Genomic DNA, 25,219 nt, shown 5'->3' with positions numbered 1-25,219 from the left:
AATCACCTCCTCGTTGCAATATTTTTCACGCCAGCTATTTCTTCAAATTTAGAAACAAATAGTAGCCCGCGGGATCCGAGGGAACCAAGTTAGGAAAATAAAAAGGATCTGAAACGAGTTGGCACTCTATTTCTAATCATTTTGTGGCCACAATTGCTGAGACGTGGTCTGGTGCATTTTCGTATTGGAAAAGAAAAATCAATCGACTTACTCGATTCAAACGAATGCCAAACATAAGGAACTGTGCCGATTTGGCAGAAACTTGGTGTGTGTTCTTCCAAGAGATGCTACTAACTAATCACAACCTCGACACATTCCAGTAGTGCCATCTCTGAATTTGTATGGACCTTTCAAACGAGCCTTGTATGGTTGTCAGCTTTCATGTGAAGTATTCGCCTACGGTCGAAAGGGATGTCTAATATTTACCAACCAATTTCGACTGACCGTAAGGGCTTAACTGGCGCTTGACTTTCAGAATGTATATAATATTTTTGATTTTAAAGAGCAGCGCATCTACTGATCCTTCCACCTCCACTTGGATAAGGCAAGAATGGTACAGAACCCTAAATTTTTGCTTAATGAAGAGAAGAAGATTTTTCCACCAACCTTCCTTCTTCCAGCTTCGAGCCACACGTGGAATGAGTAACTGAGATTTCTTTCTTGATGTTGCGCGATGCTACTCATTTCTAGAGAGAATGTGGGAGAAAAAGGGTTCAATTGGAACCAATCTAACAGCGTACCAATCAAACCAGATGCTTCGTATTTCAGAGAGCTTCAAAGAATCAAACGCGATAGGTACTACGAACACCAAGTGTTCAATAGCAGCATCTACTTTAAGTGCTTCGATATCTATTCTTATGGATTGCAGCGCAACAGTCGAAGTTTCGTACATGGCGAGTTATTTAAAAGGTTGTCAGAGCCGTATCTTTATCACATAATCACAAACCGAAGCTTGGAGTCTCATCTCGAATAAAATGCGATCATCCTACTCAGGTTTTGCTACACCAAATCATGCAGAAGGCTCAGAAATTTTCAGTTAAAAACTAGAATGCTAGGACCTCTTAACTAAAAATTGAAGGCATACATCAAGAATCTTCTTGTTGTCTAGACACAATTCCAATGTTTTCACGGTTATTTGACTATGAGACAAAGTAAAGACTTTGGCTTCACGGATAGCCAGCGCTTCCGCATTGTGTACAGTACGGCGTATATAGGGAGCCGAAGCGATGTTACTATTACGAGCAGTTTTGGAGAAAAATCTCCTGCTACGGCTCTCCCGTCTTAGAACAGCCATGGTTGTTGTTGCAGTTGTAGCAGCATAAAAATTTCCCGAACAAATACGGGGCATGCTGCTGAAGTGACACTCCTTGGCCGGATATAAATCTTAGTCGTTCCGATTACGTAGAACCAACTGTCGTGTGATTGAAAGCTGAACCACAGCCATGGTCGTTACATGCGAGTGCCAAGCAACATTTTTTCTGGTAATTAATGTCATTGCCCTAGTAACCTTGTATTGCATATTCCCAACTACTCTAATAATGTCATAATCTGTTCAACTCATTCGTGGCTCAATCGTGGAATATTCCACATCATTTTATTATTCCAATAAATCAAAACACATGAATTCATAAAGTAAAGACATAAAAACGAAAGAGAAAACAGGCGTCAATCAAGTAGCAAATACAATGATTGACATAATTCAAACAGCAAATGGAATCAATCACATTGTAAAAAAAAAAATATTTTTGTTTTTTGGGACTGAGTAAGGAAAAATGTTAACTTTTTTTTTAGTATAAACATTCAATTATGCTAATGTAAAATATGAAGCTGTTTTAGTTGCAGCAAAAAATAATGAAATTGAAATGTCAAAATATTTTATTACTTCAATTCCTCTATTAGCTAATCAAACCAACCAACCCAAACACCAACCTATCAATGCAACCAATGGGCAACCGCAAAACCTATTCGGCCAACAACCGACAAACTGATCTTCCGGCCGACCTCATTCAAACAAACTACTTTCAATCGATTGCCAGTTACTTTGGTTTTGGGTTGAATGATTTCACTTTTTAACTTTAATGTTTCAAAGGGCCACAGAATTATTGTGGATATCATTGGAGGCTATGGAAAAAGGGCTACAAATGGAAAAAGGGCTACAAGCAGCATTGCGCATTCAAGTGGCGTAAGAAGATGTGAAGTCAAACAAAATCTGAGTCCTACATAAGTGATTTACAAAGTGGAAAGTTTATGTTTGTTTACACAACACCATTCAAGAGTCAACAGCCGAGACTAAAAAACTGCCAAACAATAGCAAAGGAATGTGGCGGGGAATGTAAAAATATAAAGCGTTAGAAATCTCAACTGGGCCCACTCAGCAACCTGTATTGGTGTTAGTGAACTGCATAAATATTGACCACATGATAAATTGGTTCAAATATATCAAATGTGTACAATAAATACAATGGAAAAGTAACTCCTGCTAGTATACACACACACGCACACTTATGCAAGTACATGAATATAAAATTTCCAGTTCGCCCTCAACTTAAAGGTTCGAGTAACTTCACTTTATTTTCGATTCTATCTTCTATATACGAGTATGAGCCAGTACATATCTTATGAATAGTCGCAACTGATGCTATCTTTGACGTTTTATTTATTCATGCTTATATGTAAATAAGGTTTTGTGTGCGTGTGTGGTTGAGCTCATATTTCTTGTTTGCTGCTTATGCTGTGATGTCCCTAATACCCAGCGGCAATACGAACCGGTAACCGTAGTCCCGCGGATTTTCGTGAATACATTTGGCGAGCTGAATTTATAAAATGACTGAAGCCTCTATTTTCACAGAATCAGGCACAACTGCTCGCAACTGGAATTGAAAAGCCGTTAATACCAGGAGCGACTGATTAGTACATCTTTTCAGTATAGGAAGTTCTCATCCAAGGCTTTGTACATCTTTTATTTGGGGTGAATTTTCAGTGGCGGGTCCCAAACCCAGCGCACAACCAGCTATCTTGGGATGCTTCATCTTCTCACGTTGTCTCAGTCCCGAACGGGTGTTCGGAAGGTACCCAGAGGATACTTGGACTAGTCTCGGAAGCTGTGAGCTGCTTGAACCATATGTAGAAGAATCGTCCTGGCCACTCCCAAGTGAATGGCGATCAGTAACTTTCCCCACTTGCGTGGACTTCTACATATGGTACCAGCTATGCAAAATGACGGTGTTCAATACCAGCAGCGCCGTCAGAATTCGGAAGGACCTCTCCGAACCGTTTGTTACCAAACGAGGTTTCAGACAGGGTGACTCGTTGTCATATGACTTCTTAAGCCTGATGTTGGAGAGAATCGTACGAGCCGCAGAACTTAAACGCTCAGGCACAATTTAGTTCTATCTTTTCCAAACTGGATAAAAAGGCAAAGCGAATGGGCCTGGTGGTGAACGAAATACAGTCGGCCCTCTATTATCCTTGATGGCAGCGAAAATTGTGTTTGTGTTAATAGCACGTCACTGTAGGTGGATATGTACATATGCATAGTAAACATGAAAACGAAACATGTTTGACGATGAGCCAGAAGCATTTACAAGTTATTATTGTAGTTTTATTTTGAAATTTGGGAAGTGCGGGTGGTTAGATCTAAATATATTTAATATGGCACCGTTACCAGTGGTAAAAAGAAAAAGAAACGTTTTAAATATTGAAGATAAAGTAAAAATAATTAACGAGCATTTGAAAAATAATGTGAGTGTTAAAATGATAGCTCAAAAATACGAAGTTGGGATGCAGACCGTTTATGACATTTTAAAAAGCAAAGACAAGCTTTTAAAGTTTTGTGCAGAGAGTGATTCGGTGGTTGGATTTCGTAACCGAAAAGCTTTAAAGTCAGCTGAAGAACCAAAAGTAGATTTGGCACTTTACGAATGGTTCAGACAAGAGCGTTTTAAAGGTACTATAATTACAAGACTGATGATAAGAGAAAAGGCTAAAATATACCACACAAAACTAAACATTGATTCTGAGTGTGAATACTCCAACGGGTGGTTGCAAAATTTTAAGAATAGACATGGAATAAAAAGACTTAATGCTGAAGGAGAAAAATCTTCAGCAGACTATGTAAGTGACACAATGTTTGTAGAATAATTAAATGAATTGATATCAACGGAAAATCTTACCAGTGAGCAAATTTATAATGCGGACGAGACAGGCCTTTTTTGGAAGTGTTTGCCCGAGAGCAGTTTGGTTTGTCATAATGAAAGATTCATAGATGGACATAAGGTGTCAAAAGAAAGACTAACCACTTTAATTTGCGCTAATGCTGCTAGAACACACAATTGCAAAGCTTTAGCTCGTCCAAGAGCCCTAAAAAATGTATACGACCTTCCTGTAATTTATAAGGCCAATTCAAAAGCATGGGTAAACCAAACAATATTTTTAGAATGGCTTACCAAAAACTTTGCGCCAGAGGTAAAAGAGCATCTTAAGAAATTCGGTCTTACGGATGATAGCAAAATCCTTCTGTTATTGGAAAACCGCCCGGCACATCCAGACGTTCACGATTTTAAGGCTAAAAACGTTATTGTAAAATATTTGCCACCGAATTGTACGTCCTTGATCCAACCGATGGATCAGGGTGTAATATGGAGTTTTAAATGCCATTATCGTAAAACTATAGTGCAAAAACTAGTCTCGTCAAATAATAGAGAAGATTTTAAGAAAGAATTTAATATAAAGAAAGCCCTGTGGTCCATTGATAATGCTTACAACGCTGTTACTTCTGAAGCTTTGAAGAACGCTTGGAATAATTTGTTATGCCCAGATAATGAAGGTGCGTAGGCATATTTTTATAATTTTTTAAAATATTTTCATGCAAAAATTCATTCATTTTTGTTATAGGTATGAACATATCGAATACGCACGTGAATGTGGCACAAATGATCAATATTACGGATGACTTTACCACAGAGGATATAGAGGCATGGCTGAAATGTGATGAAAATGCCTCCCAATTTGCTGTTTTGTCAGATGAAGAAATTATAAGCATGGCAAACAGTAACTCAGATGAACCTGAACGAGACAATGGATTGGAAGACACTGATGAAGACGATGTAATTGTTCCAGAAACCACTTTAAAAGAAGCGATAGAGGCATCAAGCACATTGCTGAATTTCCTGGATAGCCCTGGTTGTCCCGGAATTACAGAGCTGGATAAAATTCAAGCTTATCGCATAGAAGAAAAACTTAAAGAAGAAAATTTTAAATTGAAAAATATTAGACAAACAACATTACACGACTTTTTTTAAGAAATTGTATTCTTTTTTTGCTTGAAGTCATTTTCTTGCCCAATGTTTTCGGTAGAAAATTTCATGTATACATACATATGTACTCATTTAATATAAAAATGTAATAAATGTAAATATGTATGTACACCAATGTTCACTTGTTAAATAATAAAAATATTAAAAAAACTATAATCAAAATTGTTATTCCATTAACCGTGAAAATCGATTATCCGTAATGCTTCTGGTCCCGACCATCACGGGTAATCGAGGCCCGACTGAAGGACAAATTAAAAAAAAAACTAAGAACTAAATACTTTCCAAGCATATTTCACCTTATTTTTGAAATAACTAATGACCCAAAATCATGCCAAAGGAAGTATTTTTATTTGTCACTTGACGGAGAGTTCATATAAATAAATTTTGTCAAAATATGTAGTCTCTTTAAACTCTATTCATCTATTAATAAATCATTGCATTTATACGATTTCAATCACGGAGCCAAAATATTTCTTCTTAAGCAAATAACGGATAAATATAAACCCAATTTTGCCATAAATGCGATTTCTTAATTAATTTTTAACACTAGTTATGTCTTAACCTGGACGTCTTGCGAAAACATTTCATTTTCGGTAGTTAACCCCTAAGTTATACGAACTGTGAAAGCTATCAAAACAAAGCCTTTAAAATTTTAAATGCGTGATTACCAGATTATCTACTCTCAGACGCTTTTTCAATATATAGATGCATGTATACATTGTAGCGTTTGGGAGCCATTACCTTTAGCCGCCGTCAAGTGGATGGTGGGTTTAATGAAAATAATTGCAATTGGAGCGTAAAATTACTCTAGAGAAATTATCTACGCACATTTTATGGTTTTAAACGCTTAAACTCGTATATGAACTTTTATTATATACATACATATACATATGCATACAAATTATATTGTACATACACACATATATTTACATGCATATATAAATAAGCTTGTCGCTGACACAGAAATGTACCTAGCAAGAAAATTTTAAGTTATAGGGAGAAAGTAGTGAAGAGACTGATTGCGTTTGGTCACACACGAAGCCACTGGGCAATCGCCCTGCAGATTGCCTAGAAACAAGAGCGAAGTCTTATGAAAATTTTAACAGTAACGCAAAGCACGGTCCTCGCACTTTTTCAAATTTACCTTCATTTCCTGTTTCTAAAAAACAACAAAAATACAAACAAACAACACATTCGTACAAACGCACTCTTGACTTTAGTTGTATTACCTTCCCTCTCTTTTCTCAACGCATTGCTTACAACAGCTTCTAACTCATATTGTTTGTCGAACTAACGAAAATTTAGATTACATGCAAATCCAAGTCTCATTGTTGTTTTTATACTAACATCATTGCATTCTAAAGATCATATTAAACATAAGAACATATTCGCATAAACGCATCAACTAAATTTTTATATGGGCATATCTACAGTACCTTCAAAAACTTCTTGTTCTTCCTTCAAAAACTAATTGGTGCTAAATTTTTATTAATAATTTCAAAAATACGTTTTGGCATTGATTTCACTAAATTTTGCAGCAAAGTGCAGAACAAATCTTCCCAAGCTTCCTTAATGGCCAGTTTCAGCTCAAGTACATTCACATGCTGATATCCTTGCTATTCTTTCCAATAAATTTTGTACGACGAGCCCCCCTAGAGGTTCTCCACAGGACTCAAATCGGAACTCCATGCAAGCCACTTCATAAGCGGCATGTTGTGCTTTTCAAAACATTTCAAAAATTCTTTGGAAACGTGAATGGCAGCTTTAACTAGTTGGAAAATGCTGTCTTCATCCAATTGATCATCCAAAAACTAGATGAAAGCATCATCCGACATTTAAGAATTCATTTCGTTCGACACTAGGCAAATATTTGCTTTTCCTCCTAATGAAAATGCCGCCCACACCACAATACTGCCACCACCAAGGCTTCTTTTTGACATACGTACGTCGTTGTTATGCAAATCATACCAATAACAACTGTATGAGTCTAAGCCATCTAGGTGAATTTTTTTTTTCATCGAAAAAAACACAACATCGTCTCACTCAGTTTCTCACTGCATGCGTTTTTGAGCGAAGTCTAAACGGGCATGCCTGTGTTCCGCTTTCAGGTTGTCACTGGAAGACCCAGCTTCTCTTTCATTTTGAGTGAAATTTAAAAGCGTTGCGTGGTTTTTTTTTAATTTGGTTTATTTGGCGGTTAGTCAGTTTTTTATTGTCTTTCGTAAGTTTTCTCACACCATGAGTTTTGCCCTTTTTTTAGGGGACAGATACCTGTAAACGGCCATATTTTCCCTGATTTTCATTAAAATTATTTAAAATGAAGAAGTCAATATATTTTTTTCAAAATTGGCATACTGTTTATTTATACATTAAAATAATATAAAATGTTTGTTTTGAGAAAATATTTGTTTTGTGAAAAACGCGTCTAAAGTTTGAATACAACGTAACTATACCTCTCCCTACGCCCGAACGCAAAGAATAGAGTCGCCACGGTTGACGATCTATAATATAAGAAATACTTAAATTTACATTCTAAAAATGGTTTGGCATATTCTTAAGGAATTATATTAAAATTTTATGAAAAAAAAAAAAAAACATTTTTTCGAAATTTTACAAGTATCTGTCCCTTTAAGAAGAGCACAACAATGCCTCTGACCTCTCAATTATTAACCAAATCTCTCGATTTAAATAGCCCTCCTTATGACATACTTTGATTTGGACCTTTTTCTTAAAAAGCATAGTATTAAAATATCATATTTTGCACCTGAATTGTTAAAAAAACCTTACCAATTATCAGTTTAATGCAAAAAAAGCAATTTTTTTATTCACTTCAATGTTTTTGGCTTCCGAATATGTTTTTATTTTCCGCATGACATTTAAATTGCAACGATGTTTGTATAACAACAACAATGAAACTTGAATTTTGCACACAATCTAAATTTCGGTTAGTTTGACAAACAATATGAGATAAAATTTGTTGTGAGAGAGGGAAACTAGCAAAACTAAAATTAAGAGTGCATTTATACGAATAGGTATATAAGCGAAAAAGGGATATTTTATTGAAAACAGTTTCCTGGTGGATGCTTGCACAATTACATGTGTACGTGCGCGTTTCTGGCGATGTCAACAAATTGATTTGGTATAAATTTTATACATCAGATACTTTTACTGCTATCACTGAATGAAATTCGAAAACAGTGATACTAAAACGCATTATAAAAGTAAATTTTTTATAAAATACAAAAATATTGGTAAATATTCAGTCAGAAAAGTACCACGTTTTGATCATTGTAAAAAGCTATTTTAAGGTACTATAATTGCCCATGGTTGAATTTTCGAACAATTCTCACTTTAAGGAGTTTATACAGTTAGAATTTTCAACAAATCGATTCTATTTTTATTTTATTTTCTCAATGTACATAAATTTAAGAATACACACACAAAATTTAATATCGTTCCGGTGAATATTTTCGAGGTTACACGCAAATTTGAAAAGGCGTTTCAGAGTGCTTGTAGAGTGTTTTTCAAACTTTAAACGCGTCTTCCTCAAGATGCTGTTTTTAAAGTCGGTGACCAACATTACTCGGAAACGACTAAACCGATTAGTCTCAAATTTTAACACGAGCTTCTTAAATACATTTTTTAGTAATTAATCGAAGGGTTTTTCTCACCCATAAATATCTTTTTTTATAAACAATTTAATAGCGAAAAGTTAGTCATAAATCGATTCGCTTTTTTGAGAAACCGCCATTTTGTCAAAAGAATTTATTTTGTTTATTTCTTCGATTAGTTACTAGATTATGTTACTTCAACGAAATCTGTTTGGTTTTTTAATTTTAGAGGATAAAGTTCAGAGATATAGGGACCACCGCAAAACATCTTTTTTGAGAGAAGCTCCCGGGGATCAGCTGTAGCTAATTTCCTAATAAATATTTTTACTAGCACAAAGTCTTAAATACAGTTAGAAGATAACATAATATACGTACAAATGTTTGGATCAATAAATTTAAAAATTCTCTCAGAAAAAATTCGGGAAACTTCGCTTTTTTTCGGCCTTCTAACTGTATATAACCAATATATACTGATTATTTTGACAAATACCAAGAAACTCTGTATGAGAGAGAGTTTGTTTTCGATTCCTGACTTCCAAACGCAATTTTTACTTTTTTCTGTGATAATATATGTCAAGTTCATCATACACTGATTGCGATCCATAAAAATTGTTTAGGGATTTTGAAATTTCTGTTGAATCACTTATTTTAAGCACACGATATGAAATTTCACTTCACTCATTTACTTTCATTTGCCAAACTCCCTTTTCCAATACTTAATACTTTGGAACATAAGGCAGGTATTTGCAATTTGTGTACCTGTATCAAATTTCATTATCTTAGTTTTTGTGGTTCCGGAGAAAAGCGATTTTAGAGACAAATTATTTTTCACATTTTGGTTTATATCAGATGCCGCTCCTCTATATACTGAGGTTAACATTTCTGCACTAAAGAAAGTTATTTCATTCAAATCGGTGCATACTTAATTGAAATCGGGCGAACGGAGCTATATTAGTATAGACATTTAATTTCATAATAGATTTTCAGATCATCCGCACATAGCAAAAAATTACACATGGAAAAACAGGAGGAAATATTGTGAATGCGTAGAATAAAAAGTAGTAGGAGAACCAGGCGAAGCAACAAAATAATAAGACGACACATTATCGAGAATGAACGACAAAGTGTCTATTATTAAGAGATGAAATTAACCACTTAAGAAATTGGGAGTGAAAGCCGAGACCCTCAAGTGTAGCTATTAATATTGGCTGAAATACCCTATCGAAAGCCTTAAAAAAATCCGTAAAGACTACATCCATTTGGGAACCCCTTTGAAAGGTATCCAAACAATCCTCCGTAAAGACAGCTAAATTCGTTAACGTAGATATGCCCGGAACAAACCCATGTTGATTGGGTCAATATTATTTTCATTGTCGCTTTTAAGGATAGGCGTAATAAAAGTTAATTTCCAGTCACCAAAAATGACTTCAGCCGAAAGTGACATATGAATAACCGGTAGAACATCAACGTCGTCAGGGTAATGGATGGCTTAAGCTGATTTATGCCAAGAATGACATCTTCATCAGTCAGATTTCATTTCCGGAAGTTGATGGAAGTATATAAATTAAACAGGATACCGCTTCATGAACAATGCCAAATCAGTATTGCCTGAAATAAAATTTTAAGAAACAAATTTAGCAAAAAGGTTGACAGCATTAGAGATGAAATTAAGATGAACAGACGCAGGTATATTTGAGCAAATTTTCTTAGATTTTGTGTAACTCGAACAATACTTGGGATTACATTTAACTAAAGGGTTTTAGAAGGACAGGTGTTATCTATCGCTTTCGAGCGCGGATTAACGACTTTTTATAGCCGGAATTGGATGGTATCTGAACAACGTTTATTTTCAACAAGACGGCTGTACGCACCACACAAGCAACGAAACCATTAATCTTTTACGGGTAAAGTTTCCGGGCCGTGTTATCTCTCGAAGAGGTGATCACAACTGGCCACCGAGATCTTGTGATTTAATCCTTGTGACTTTTTTCTTTGGAACCACGTGAAAGAAAAGGTCTACGCCAACAGCCCAGGGTAGATTCAAGACCTCAAATGCAATTCGGTTATGGAAAATTTTTTGAAAAGGATATTGTCCTGTAAGTGGGGTCCTGGTGGTCATTTGCCTGATGTTATTTATATATATATACCTTCCTCTTTATAATGAAATAAATATCATTTATATTAAAAAATAGCATTTTTCTTTGAATATCAAAATAACACCTCTTATTGGAAAACCCTTTACATAGTACTGCGTCATTCCCATAGCAAATTATTTCTATTTTTAGTCTGCATACTTTAGCTCACTTTTCACCTTTGCTATTATCTCATCCATAACTAATTTAAAGAGTATAGGGCTTAAATTATCCCCTCACCCTATCCCAGAGGTTACTGGAAGATTTCGAGACACATTACCGACTCTTATGCTTGTTATGTTGTCGGTGTTGAGATGTTCGATAGTTGGTTTGATGATAGAGGATTGTCTATTTTCCGGATGTGAATTTTAATCACGCCCTTCAAAACAAATCTGTTAAAAACTTTAGAGAGATCGATGAAGCGAAGGTAAGCAACCTTGTCGTATTCTATCGATTTTGCGATTATTTGCCAAAGAACAAATTTGGCATCAATTGTTGACCTATTTTTCCTGAAACCTTGTAGTTCTTCTGATATTCCACTTTCTGCAATTCTATTGGCAAGTATTTTTGTGAAAAGCTTCAGGATTGCGCTTAATAAAGTTATTTCTTTGCAATTATGTAGCTGATGGAAAGCACAGAAAAACAAAGCCCAAAAAAACATAGTCCATATGGTTTGCAGACCTCCTGCCTCCTTTGCTTGATATTGCTCTTCGAGGCTTTTCCTCCTTATAAAATTCAAATTATCACTTTAGAATATCCATTTTCAGTCTAGGTCAGAAAACCGAAAGAAAACTTTGCGTTGACTACTCAGGCATAATATGCATAGTGTGCACTCGGTACCAGCACGCGGGTAGCCACTCACAATCCCACACAGTTATGCTAACCAAATGTCTACCGAAACAAATAATCAGCCATAGAACTGGAAAACATCTACATTTTTTTCTTCAAATTCGATTTAGTCCGAAGCAAAAGAACTTAACATGACTTCGTAGTCATTCATTCATACCCCTTGTTGGATGTTACTGGATTTTCATACTGGGATGCTACAAATTCTGTTCATGCATACACAAACTTACTGTACTCGTATGTGTGTAGGCGAAAACATTTATTTAAACGTAAAATTGATTAATTCTCTCTGTACGTTGATTTCTGTTCAGTGTTTTACAATTTATAATGTCACTAAGTCAATTGTGACTCTTAATTTATTCCTAGCTGAATAACTAAATTTATGTATTTACACTTTTATATATATAACTGAATATACATAAATACATACATATATTGGGTGTACAATGCAAATATTTGCATACAATGTCACATATTCTGCCGAAGCTATCCACTTTAAAGCAAAAGTTCAATAAACTAAGCTTTTTCAGCGGAGCGATTAGTTTCATAAAACTTTAATGTAATTACAATTTTTTTCTCTTGTAATCAATTCCTAATATATTGCAAAATATATGTTTTAATATTTTGTGATATTAAGCCGAAAAGCTATGACTATTTCGATACTAATTCTTTCCTTCACTTCTTTAATTTTATTTACAGCAATGAGAAATTCTACACGTGTTGCGATGAACCCTACCTGGACATAACATTCAATATCACAATGCGCCGTAAGACGCTCTTCTATACGGTCAATCTCATCATACCCTGCATGGGTATTAGTTTTTTAACCATATTAGTTTTTTATCTGCCATCGGACAGCGGCGAAAAGGTATGTTGAGACCTTAGTATTTTTATTTTTATTTAACCAGGTTAGAGAAAAAGATAAAGATAAAGATAAAGATAAAGATAAAGATAAAGATAAGGATAAAGATAAAGATAAAGATAAAGATAAAGATAAAGATAAAGATAAAGATAAAGATAAAGATAAAGATAAAGATAAAGATAAAGATAAAGATAAAGATAAAGATAAAGATAAAGATAAAGATAAAGATAAAGATAAAGATAAAGATAAAGATAAAGATAAAGATAAAGATAAAGATAAAGATAAAGATAAAGATAAAGATAAAGATAAAGATAAAGATAAAGATAAAGATAAAGATAAAGATAAAGATAAAGATAAAGATAAAGATAAAGATAAAGATAAAGATAAAGATAAAGATAAAGATAAAGATAAAGATAAAGATAAAGATAAAGATAAAGATAAAGATAAAGATAAAGATAAAGATAAAGATAAAGATAAAGATAAAGATAAAGATAAAGATAAAGATAAAGATAAAGATAAAGATAAAGATAAAGATAAAGATAAAGATAAAGATAAAGATAAAGATAAAGATAAAGATAAAGATAAAGATAAAGATAAAGATAAAGATAAAGATAAAGATAAAGATAAAGATAAAGATAAAGATAAAGATAAAGATAAAGATAAAGATAAAGATAAAGATAAAGATAAAGATAAAGATAAAGATAAAGATAAAGATAAAGATAAAGATAAAGATAAAGATAAAGATAAAGATAAAGATAAAGATAAAGATAAAGATAAAGATAAAGATAAAGATAAAGATAAAGATAAAGATAAAGATAAAGATAAAGATAAAGATAAAGATAAAGATAAAGATAAAGATAAAGATAAAGATAAAGATAAAGATAAAGATAAAGATAAAGATAAAGATAAAGATAAAGATAAAGATAAAGGTAAAGATAAAGATAAATAAGTATATTTGTATATGCAAAACAAGCACACATCAAATTTCATTCCGGATTGCATTCGTTAGACTCGCCTTAGGAAGGGGAAACGTAAGCACAGGCTTTAAATGCCCGCCAACGTATTTAAAAATTCAAACATTACAGTTATGCAAAACAACTTTATTTACATCTGAAATAATGTTATAACAATCAATGTTGCCATTGATTTACATTATTTCCAGAAAAGGGCAAAGCATGGAGATTATGGTACGTTAACCATTGCGTATGAGTGATCAATGATTTTGTTTTGATGTGAAATCAAAACTCAAATTAAAATTTTGAATAATTTAGTTGAAACTTTTTGTGCATGTCGCCAAAGTGCAAGCAAATTTTGTCAAATATATGTAAAAATAGCAACAAATCAATAACAAACACAAGTGCAAAGCAGACAGGAAGCAGTTTGAACTTTGTAGTTATGTGAAATATCCGAGCAGAAACCGCAAAGCCACATTTCGCAAAGGCTGATTTATTGGCAAAAGTACTTGCAAATTATCAATACAATTTTTGGATAATTACAACTGTTAGTTTATTCATGTATGTATATATAGTAAACGAAAGGTTTTTAATTTACACACACAACTTTAGAATGTAAAATATATACAGAGGGGTAACGAAAAATCACACAGCTACTCCTTGTTTGCTGTCAAAGCATACTTTTTTATTTAATTTGATTTTAATTTATAATAATAAGTTAGGTCATATTCTGACAAAAACAGCACAAACTAAGGTAATACACTTTTTAAAAACACATAAAATAATGAAAATATTGGCTTTCATCAAAATTTAAAAATTGTATTTGAAACAAAGTCAAGAGCATTTCCAGTTCCCTGTACATGTAATCATTTTTATTTTCAACTTGCGTTAATTGGTATTCGAAGATGTAAAAACTTGCAGTTCTGACTAGGATCTACTAAGATCTGACTAGGAAATAACATTTTATTCCAGAATTGTAACTACTACTATCCGTTCGTGAGAAATAAGAGGATTTTAGACCACCACAGAATGTGCACCTGTTTGCTTTTTTTCAAGCTTTAATGATCGAGACAAAATTTCGAAAACCCAATGGCAAATCTTTCGAGCCTGTGAAACTTCCCTTGGATTTCGAGTGTTCTTTTACCCCACCAAAATCAGTTATCTTGCTAAATTTACGGTCCCATTTAGCATACTTAAGTTCAGTCTTAAAGCAAAGTTCAAAAATACCTTCAAATTCATTTGAAATCTGATGACATTTTGGACAAGGCAACTCACTTCCTGGCAAAATGCTAATCTCAGTCAAGTCATTTCGAACACAACAAAATAAAGAGCCACAGTAAATATAACGGATAGAAGGACGAAATCTAGAAGAATAGACCATATGACGACTTTCTTACAGATCAGCGCAACTTGAGTTATATTGGATTGCGCACCGAAACCCAGAGAATTAAATTAAGAAAAAATCAAAAAAAGATATTTTATCGAATGTTTTGTGGTCTGATGAATTGAATTTCGATTGATGTTTGGTCGCTTAGTAAAGGTACCGTCTGAGTGACATAGCCCAGACTCAATTTGCACAAAAGATCCCATTTTGGTACACCACTTCTAGAACTGCCTTTAATTAGTCGAACCATCTTGATTTGACTTTTATTAATTTGCTTATATCACCCATTTTCTTTACTGCAATTTCTACCAAGTTGTTTATTCAAAGTTACCAGACATGTGCACTCACACAGCTAGTGGAAGACTGTCTCTTTAGATACTTATTAATTGCAGAGTCTACCACTATCGTTACACGACCACCCCATCTTCCTATCATGGTCTCCGATAGGCCGGTTATTGTTGGCGAAATTCTGAAGATGTCTGTTCTTGGCTTTCTTAACACCTCATCAGTTCTGGACTCACATTGCAATCTGCCTAAGTTTCCCTCGCTATTTTGAAGGTATCGGAGTTGGTACACCTGTCAACAGCCTGCTTTAGGAATTGCAAAAAAATCTCCGTTTTGTAGACCCTTCGGGGGCAGCCCACTTCTACCACTTCGGATGCTCTAGAGGCAGCCCCGTGTCTTGCCTACGCATCAGCTTTCTCATTTTCTTCTATGCTCCTATGGTCAGGTACCCAGATGAGAGTGTTGTCTGTCGTGCTTGCTAAGACATTTATTTCTTCTGTGAATTGGTTGTTGGTGTCTTCAAAGCTGTGATGGCTGCTTGTCTATCTGAAAAATATTTGCTTCTGATAGTTGTTGTGGATGATTTTTGATTGTCCTGCAAGCTTCACTTATCCCGAGAACCTCTGCTTGAAAGATACTATTCCAGTTCCCCAGACGAGAAAACTTAGAATTTTCGAGGTTTTTCAAATATACACCCGCACCAACGCCGCAATCCAACTTGGATCCATCGGTGTAAAGTGCTGTGGTATCTTCCTTGACTACTATGTTTAACTCCCATTCCTTTCGCGTGGGAAACGTTACTTTAAATTACCTTAAAGTCCGAAATCTAAGTATTGATAATGTAGTCTGATAGATGGCGGTTTAGCCTTCGGCTGTCAAGAATTGCACCAAACATGCTAGCATTCCAAAAACCACCCTCCTCCTGGCGCGAGGGTTAGTTCAGAATATTTTAAAATATCAACAAGCAGAGCAACTTATCCTAATCCAAATTCGAGGAAAAATCAAAAATCTTACAGAACAATTTTTTTCATTTCCTACAAGTATTTGGAACTCCTGGTGTGACGTTCGTGAGGCGACGGATTGGTGAGGAATACCATCAAGATTGCGTGGTAACCACTGTTAAGCATGGGAGATGCAATATTATAATCTGGGGCTGTATGTCGCGAAATGTTCATTTGCGAGGGTCGCATAAACAGTCAAAAGTACATAAATGTGTCCAGGTAACATTTCTCTGATCGGGATTCCTGGACATAGGAACATAGCGGGAATTGATTAAATTTCTGATAAGCTTACCAGGAAGGGGGCTGAATTGGACTCAGAGACCTCCTACCCGGTCATCGGCATTTCCCTGACCGTTGCTAAAGGGGAACTGCATAAATAATTTCTCAGGAAAGCGCAGAAAAGAAAGCGCATGTGCTATTTCGAAACGCCTTTGGCCCCAATACGCTATAGGATATACTCCTCGCCATTCAATTCCCAAACTCGTAGCTGTGTTTACCGGTCACTGGCCGATTGGCACACACGCGAAAGAGCTAGGGTTACCATTTAACCTTCATTGCAGAAGCTGTGGGGGTCTTTCAGAGGAGGAGACTATTGCTGAGTGCTCCTTTCTTTGACAGCCTGGGGTAGTGCGCCAACCGAAATACCATCAATCATCTCCATTATATCAACAGCTCTGCTGTCTGTAGATATCTGCATGTTGGAGGTCTCATAATGGTATCAAAACGGCGCTTCAGTGCTACTTGAGGAGTGCTAGACTGGCACCTCAACCATTTCACCTACCTACCCACCTACATAAATGTATTACAAATGGTAATTGTGCTTAACGCGCATTTTCGGCCACCGTAGCCGAATGGGTTGGTGCGTTACTACCATTCGGAGCTTAGAGAGAACGTAAGTCCGAGTCTCGGGGAACGACCAAATGCCTTTCGGCAGGCAATGCAAAGCTCCGAGTGCGTTTCTGCCATTAAAAAGTTCCTCTTTAAAGAAAAATATGTTTGCCTGGAGACTGTGTTTCTACTCCAGATCTAAACCCAACAGAGCACATGTGGAATATTTAAAAGAAATCCATTGAAATTTCCTCGTTTTGGGCTTTATTTCTGAATGAGGAGCCCTATATTTCTTAAAAAAATTACAGTTAAACAACACAGGCCGAAACTTTTGTTAACTAGTGTTAAAACGTCCTAGTTTTTTATACTGTTTGAGTTTACAAAAAATAACTTTTCCAAGCTTCATAAGTTACTCAACTCTAAAGACATCTCTATGCAATTTCCTACCAAATTTATTACCCATCTTTTTTTGCTACCCAATGCAACAACTGCTCCCGAACGCTTTCATTGTTAAAAGCCCATCTAACTTCGATTTTAATATAATATAATTTAACGCAAAAAAAACTGCAGCGCATTTACTTAAAGACAAATATTCATTATAGTCCCAATCGAATTAAATTCAAGCCACAAATCGTTTCTTAAATTTCCTTCCTCCTATATTCAGTCAATGGCTCGTGTTGGGTGAACTATATTACCTCATGCCAATGGTAAACTTCACCAACGCACCAGGAAATGCATTGACATTTGTCTACACATTTCGGTTTCTGGCTTGATAAACATATTGTGCCTGGTATACACGGGCACATGGGCACCCGCACGCGTGTGTGTAAGGCTGTGTTGGCAAGTGTCAAAATATGCTGGTTCCACGCGTGCCGCAAATGCACCAGGAGCAAAAAAACCAAATTCAAAGGTGTGCGAGATTGTCAATACACGGCTACGTGGAAGCGATTTCACTACAACCGCTATAACAGGCGTATGTGCGTGCATATGTTTACATGTGTGCGTCTGCTCTGGCCTTAATGGGTTTTCATATATTTGGTGGTGCGTGCGTAACTACCACAGAAATGCTGTGACAATCAAGACCAAACTCGACGCTGACTCGCTGGCGATTGGGTGGCACTCAACAAGGGAATAATGCGAACTATTTCTGTGCCGTTTTGCATAATTGAGGTAACTGCCGTAAGCGTGGACAATGAATATTGGTCTCGTAGTTGTTGGTATTGTTGTTGTTGCTGTTTCTGTTTACGTTTTTCCTTGCTGTTTCGCTGCTCTTGCGCTGGCATTCACATTTCACTCAAACGCTTAGCTGCCTGATTTACTCGGGAAGGTGCAGATGTGTGAGTCGGTGTTTATGGTGGTGCCATAGCTAAGGTATTTGCGTTGTTGGCAGCCATCAGCAGATGTATGAATGTACACTGCAGTTCTTTCTTTGGTTTTTTCATTTATTTTTTGTTCGTCTGTCTGAAGGGAATTGAATTTGATATTTCCTACTAAACTGATGTTAACCCCAAGATGTAGAAGTGCAGAATAATCAGCAAATATTTTAAATTGTTTGTTTGCTTAAACTCCTTATGCAGGATTTCCGGAAAAGCCGTTCATTATACTTGAGGGCATTATTAGGTCAGTTAGGTAATTTCTGAATAGTTTGGTTATTTGACATGTTGTCCAAAATTTAACGGTTTCCGAGATACCTGATTTTAAAGATTATTAAAAAAAATATATATATTTACGAGGTGTGTTCAAAAAGTATCGCGAATTTTGAATTTTGGCAAGTTACGTATAATCGAATTTGCGATTTTTTTGTGGCGATATGTTGGTACTCATGTCTCTCAATCATGCCGACGAGTTCGGCCATTTTAAATGTTCAGTTAATTGTTGGCAGCTGCTTTGCTTGCACGTATTTTGGCTCGCCTTCGATTTTTACCGATTCAAAAAGATGGATCAAAAAGCCTGTATCAAATCTTGTGTGAAAAACGAAATGAAGTACGCGGATGCATTCCGAATGTTGACTGTGTCATATGGAGAAGCTACTTTGGTCCAAAGCAACGATTATCGGTGGTACAAAATGTTCTCAGAAGGGGGAGAAGATGTGAACGACGGAAAGAGTGCCAAACGCCCGAGCACTTCAACAACAGACGAAAAAATTAATGAAGTGAAGAAAATGGTATTGGCCAATCGTCGAATCGCCGTTAGAGAAGTTGCTGAGGACCTAGACATATCGATTGGCTCATGATATTCGATTTTTTTCAATGGTTCGGCATGAGACGGGTCGCTACAAAATTCGTACCAAAACTGCTCAATTTCGACCAAAGTCAGCTTCGCATGAACATTGCTAATGAGATGGTGGACTCTGTCCGCGATGCCCCAAATTTGCTCCAGAGGGTCATAACTGGTGACGAATCATAGGTATATGGTTATGACGTGGAAACCAAACCTCAATCATCTCCATGGAAGCTGCCGCACGAACCAAGACCGAAAAAAGCGCGCCAAGTTCGGTCGAATGTAAAAGTTTTGCTTACCGTTTTCTTCGATTGCAGGGGCGTTGTGCATCATGCCACCGGGTAAAACGGTCAATAAGGAATATTACCTGCAGGTTATGCGCAATTTGTGCGAAGCAATCGGCCAGAAACGCACGGATTTGTGGAAGAACAAAAATTTGCTCTTGCATCACGATAACGCCCTGCTCACACATCGTCGCTTGTGCGTGACTTTTTGCCCAAAAACAATACAGTAATGATGCCACAGCCACCGTATTCTCCAGATCTGACCCCTGTGACTTTTTCTTTTCCCTGAAACTGAAGAGGCCCATGAAAGGACGACGCTACGCTACGATTGACGAGATAAAGACGGCATCGAAGGAGGAGCTGAACAAGATAAAAAAAAATGATTTCTTGAAGTGCTTCGAAGATTGGGAAAGACACAGGTGCATAATATCTCATGGGGACTACTTTGAAGGGGACAAAATAGATATAAATGAATAAATAAATAATTTTTGAAAAAACACAAAATTCGCGATACTTTTTGAACACACCTCGTATTATGTTATTATTTTGTATTATATTGCACGCCCACTTTTTATTAAATATTCATTCATTTTGTTCGTTTTTAATGAAAGAATATGTTAGTTAATATGCAGGTATAATATTTTCCAAGAACTCGATGTACCCCGGGCGTATCGCATTAGCAGACTAACGCAAAAAAGGAACGTTTAAAACGCAGTAAACCCAACACACATAAAGGATGTTCCAGCTTCAAAAATATGTTCAACCGACTTGTTTCTATTGCTTTAATTATACCTGGTATTAAACAGGCAGTGTTTGGAATCGGTTTTTCATTACGTTCGACAACCTGCTGAGTCTAGTCAGTTACATTATTCATAGAAAATTTCACCTTTTTGGTTAGCTAAGGAAATGTGGTTTTCAAAATAATTTCCAGAAAGTTTCCATACGAAATATGTTTTACAATGATGCGGAGTTGGAATGAGGTCGACTTTAAAGCTGCATTCGACAGCACGAAAAGGGGTTGCCTATATGTCGCAATGTCTGAATTTGACATCCTCGGAAAACTAATACAGCTGTGCAAGATGACGTTGCTCAACACCAGCAGCACCGTCAGAATCGGGAAGGACCTTTCCGAGCCGTTTTGAGGCTTCAGATAAGGTGACTCGCTGTCGTGTGGCTTCTTTAATCTGATGTTGGGAAAGGAAAGGGAAACTTAAGACTTCGTTGGCTGTGCCAAGTCGTCCGAATGGATACAAACGCTCCAGTTCTAAGAGTATTCCATGCAGTGCAAGCTGGTGGTAGCAGAGGAAGACAAAAATGTGTTCTGAATATTCAGTGTCCATTTCACAGTATCCGCCGATGATAGTCTCAGAGTATCTAAAAGTCTTACGTCTACTCTGACGAGTAAAAGTAGCTTATCAGTAATTCCCTTGTCCGGCGTTAGCAACTGTTTCGCTTGTTCCAAGACGAGCAGAATTCCGCCAGTGTTCAACGAACTTTTTCTTCCGCCACTTCCTGAGAACTTCGTTAATGTGGCCCTTCGTAATTCCTGGCCTAGCTCCTCCTCCTATTTGCAATGTGCGTCATGATGTTATTCCACAAACGGTGGAACCCACAGTTTTATGCCGTCTCCGAACCGCCGCTATTAGAAAACATTGTTTCTATCAATTGCTATTTCGTGCCCAGTTTTCTAACCTGTACACTTCCGAATGGTAGTCATGCGTCAATCCATTCGACTACAGCGGCCGCCATCGGAAGGTTTATAATTTTTGCAAATGGCAAAATTGCAGACTTGCGGCAGTGATACCTGGCTTCTCGCCCATCGGAGAGCAAGCAGCTAAAATGGGCATCCTTTAAAATTCATACTGCCATAGTTGTAATAAACCGGAGAAAAAGGAAACTGTCTTCCACTTCCTCTATGAATACCCCGACCTTGGCACCCGCCTTTTGTAAACCTCGAAGAGCAGTCGAGTATAGACGTAGACAAATCTACATGGTTTCTCAATCGCACTAGATATAGTCGTGAAGTTATAACTAATTGAATTTTTAGTGGAGCACCACTTCAACCAATCAACCAACTAAAGTAATTTAACTTTTTGATGCATTTAGCTTATATTCCATACACATAGAATGAATGAATGCAGAAAAAATCATAAATCGAGACCCCAAACGTCACATTATATAAGCTCTCTTAACACTATGTACATACATATATGTGTATGTATGTATTTATATGTATAGATGTATCTGTGTGTGTGTATGTATGTATTTATCCGGTATATCATCATTATATCCCAGAAGACTTGAGCATGAAACGAAATTTCATTTCCCCAATCAAATATTCAACCAAACGACACAAATTAAATAAAATGGCATATCGTTCACATTCATCAATTCATAATTGATTAATTAATTTATGGATTTGGAAAATCATTTGCTTGTCCACAACAAACTTTTCATCAAACTCACACAGTTCTTATTTTATTTCTTTTTTTAATGTTTGTAGATATTTACATATGCCTAAGTGGATACAAGTGTACGTATGATACATTTTTATCTCCGGTTAGAGAAAATTACCTTCGAAAGATAAAAAAATATGCACATGCATATCTAAGTATATTTGAATTTACCTAGTAGGAAGAAAGGCTGATTTTTAGCAAGTTTTTACTAAGTTTTGATTATAAGTAACCAGAAACTGATAGTGATCCCTATTTCGTATTCTCGGCAACAGCTAAGTATTTCTGTACATCGATAACCTCAATTCATTATACAAACATCTTCTGATATACTTATCATATATGAATGTATCTGTGGAAAGCAACTTTTGTTGCTTGAACTCGTTACCAGTGATGTTTGTACTTTGTCAACACACTTTGTGCTCTCGTTTTTCGCAATGGTGTTGCTGGCTGCATACCAAAAACTAAACAATTGAAAGCAACGGAGTTGGCGTGGGTAAACACGTGGGTCAACACCGAAAGAGAATTTGCAAAGTTACTGCAACTAAAGCCCCCCGCCTATATGAACGCGGTCTAATAAAACTTGCCTAATATTAGAAGAGAGAGGCATTGAAAATAATGAGTAATACCAGTTTTATGAGGCATAACCGTACTCGCTGAACGAACTTTACTCCATAACTTGTTGTTACTTTCAAATGCAAATTTTTTCGTCAAATGTGCAGACGAGCAAAGACTCTTGCCATACACATATTTAGGTTGTTTAAAAGGTGTCGTAAATGTCCTTTTGACTTATGTCGTAAAATCTTTAACTGTTAAATATTTAGGAGACGTAAAACCTCAACCAACTTTTTTTTAATTGTGTGAAAACTCATTAGGTTGTTTGGAAGGGGTCGTAAATGCCCTTTTGTCTTATGTCGTAAAATCTTTAACGATTAAATGTTTAGGAGATCAAATTTTTTTTAACTGTGTGAAAACTCATAATATGGTTTGTACGATGTCGTAAATATGTATATTTTCAAACTTTTATAACCGACCTTTTTTATATAGATTACATAAAACAATGCGATACTTATCTTGTGACTTTAACGAAAAAAAACTTTTAATCTTGCAAAGCTTAAAAAATTTTTTTTTAAATAAACTCTTATTATTTTATTTTTTTTATTACATCCCAATAAAGGAGTGAATTACATTAATTGGCGACAGCCTTGCTGCAAGCCAATAATTTATAACAGGTAGAAAGATTGCAATTAAATTAATGTCTATAAATATTATATATTGCAATATAAAATAGTTAACAATTTGACAAACCAAAAGAAACATTTACTGTAAAAAGTTTCGGACTATATGACAAGAATTGAGTAATGCTACTTTCTGCATGTCGAAAATTAAATATTCTGGGAGTTGAAGAGTTTTCACGCTGACTGCTAAGTTTTTATGCACTAGTCCGTGGGCTGAGATGATAATTGGTAGTATGTGCACTTTCCTTAGCTTCAACTGGCGTTTGACATCAATGCATCGTATTTATGCTGCTGCTTTGCATAGCTCCAAGATACTTGTATACCTCTCCTGGGTCCATTTCTGTTATGTCGAGTCCGCTACTTTCCGCAGTTACATGTCGAGAAACCACTTTACCTTTAACTATTGTGATCTTTCGGCATTTATCAAGTCCAATAGGCATTTTAATGTCATTGGAGAAGGTTTCGACACATCTCAAAAGCTTATCTAGATGTTTGGAATTACTGGCGTAGAGTTTCAAATCATCTACGTAAAAAAGATGGCTCAGTCGGAATCTTCCAGACTGCCCGTGTTTTAATACAAACCCATGTCCCGTCTCATTCAGAATGTGACTTAAGGGGTTCATGCTGAGAACAAACCAGAGCGGACTCAACGAGTCCCCTTGAAAGATGCCATTTCGAATGTTTATTTCGGTTGTGTATTGAGAGCTTTCCGGGCCAGGTATTTTTATTCTTGTCCTCCAGCGTTGCATAACTTTTTCTAGAAATAGTATGATATTGGAATTGAAGTTGTAAATACGAAGTACTTCAATAAGCCAGGAGTGTGGAACCGAATCGAATGCTTTCATCCAGTCAATATAAGCTGCATAGAGGTTTCTGTTCTTCTATTTAGATTGCCCAAGGACAACTTGATCTATAATCAGTTGCTCTTTACAACCTTGTGATGCACGTATACATCCTTTCTGCTCTTCTGCAATCAGATTATGTGTTTCGATATGCTCATAAAAGATGTTAGTTATGCATGACGTAAGTATTTTGTAAATAACGGGCAGACAGGTGATGGGCCTGAATTTTGAAGGGTCATTGATTTCATCACATTTTGGAATCATATATGTCGTACCAAGCGTTGCAAAATTTGGCAATTCTTCTTCGCCGGCTATTATCTTGGTGAAGAGGGCTGCAAGTTTGTCGTGTATACATGTAAGCTTTTTGAACCAGTAAGCATGCAAGTTGTCGCAGCCAGAAGTTTTCCAATTGTGGAGCCTTCGAGCAACTTTCGCAACCTCTTCAGGTGTTACGGCTGAGAAACCAAGTATTGGGATACTAGAGTACTTTTCTCTCACTTCTGCTATCCAGCTTGCCGAGGTGTTGTATTTCTGAGGTTTGGACCAAATAGACGACCAGTATGATCTAAATTCATCCATTGATGCCTGTCGCGTCTGCCTTTGAACGTTCGTGGTTTGTTTTAACTGTCGTAAAAATAGCTTTTGATTGCTTTCAAACATACGATTATGTTGCTTGCGTTTCATAGACATGCTATATTTTTCTCTTCTGGTGGTTAGCGTTCTTAATTTTTGCTTGAGCGTATCGAGCGTACGCTTGGGCATTTCTTCATTATTTTCGAACTTCGAGTGAGTATTAAAGTTTTTACATATTTTGAGGACTTGGCGTTTCAATCGTCCGGAGGTGTTTCCACCTACCAATGCTGTTATTTTTCCTATTTTTCGGCGGTGCTCTTCAATGTTCTTATCGAGTCTTATCAACCACTTCGGTTTATTACTCTTGTCAGTTGATCTGGAATGTTTTGGCT

General features: G+C 36.1%; 1 protein-coding gene across 1 annotated transcript in view; it reads left to right on the top strand.

Annotated features, from left to right (window-relative positions):
• The window catches only part of LOC128857343 (acetylcholine receptor subunit alpha-like), a 145,104-nt gene that overhangs the window by 79,110 nt on the left and 40,775 nt on the right, over positions 1-25,219 (top strand). Inside the window, exon 4 of the mRNA XM_054093056.1 lies at positions 12,604-12,772. Coding sequence (XP_053949031.1) covers positions 12,604-12,772 — 169 coding nt within the window. The remainder of the gene's footprint in view (positions 1-12,603; positions 12,773-25,219) is intronic.

The sequence above is a fragment of the Anastrepha ludens genome, chromosome 3 (genome assembly GCF_028408465.1).
Source record: "Anastrepha ludens isolate Willacy chromosome 3, idAnaLude1.1, whole genome shotgun sequence".
Lineage (NCBI taxonomy): Eukaryota > Metazoa > Arthropoda > Insecta > Diptera > Tephritidae > Anastrepha > Anastrepha ludens.
Note: the sequence above shows the minus strand (reverse complement) of the source record. Positions and strands in the feature narration are given on the sequence as shown.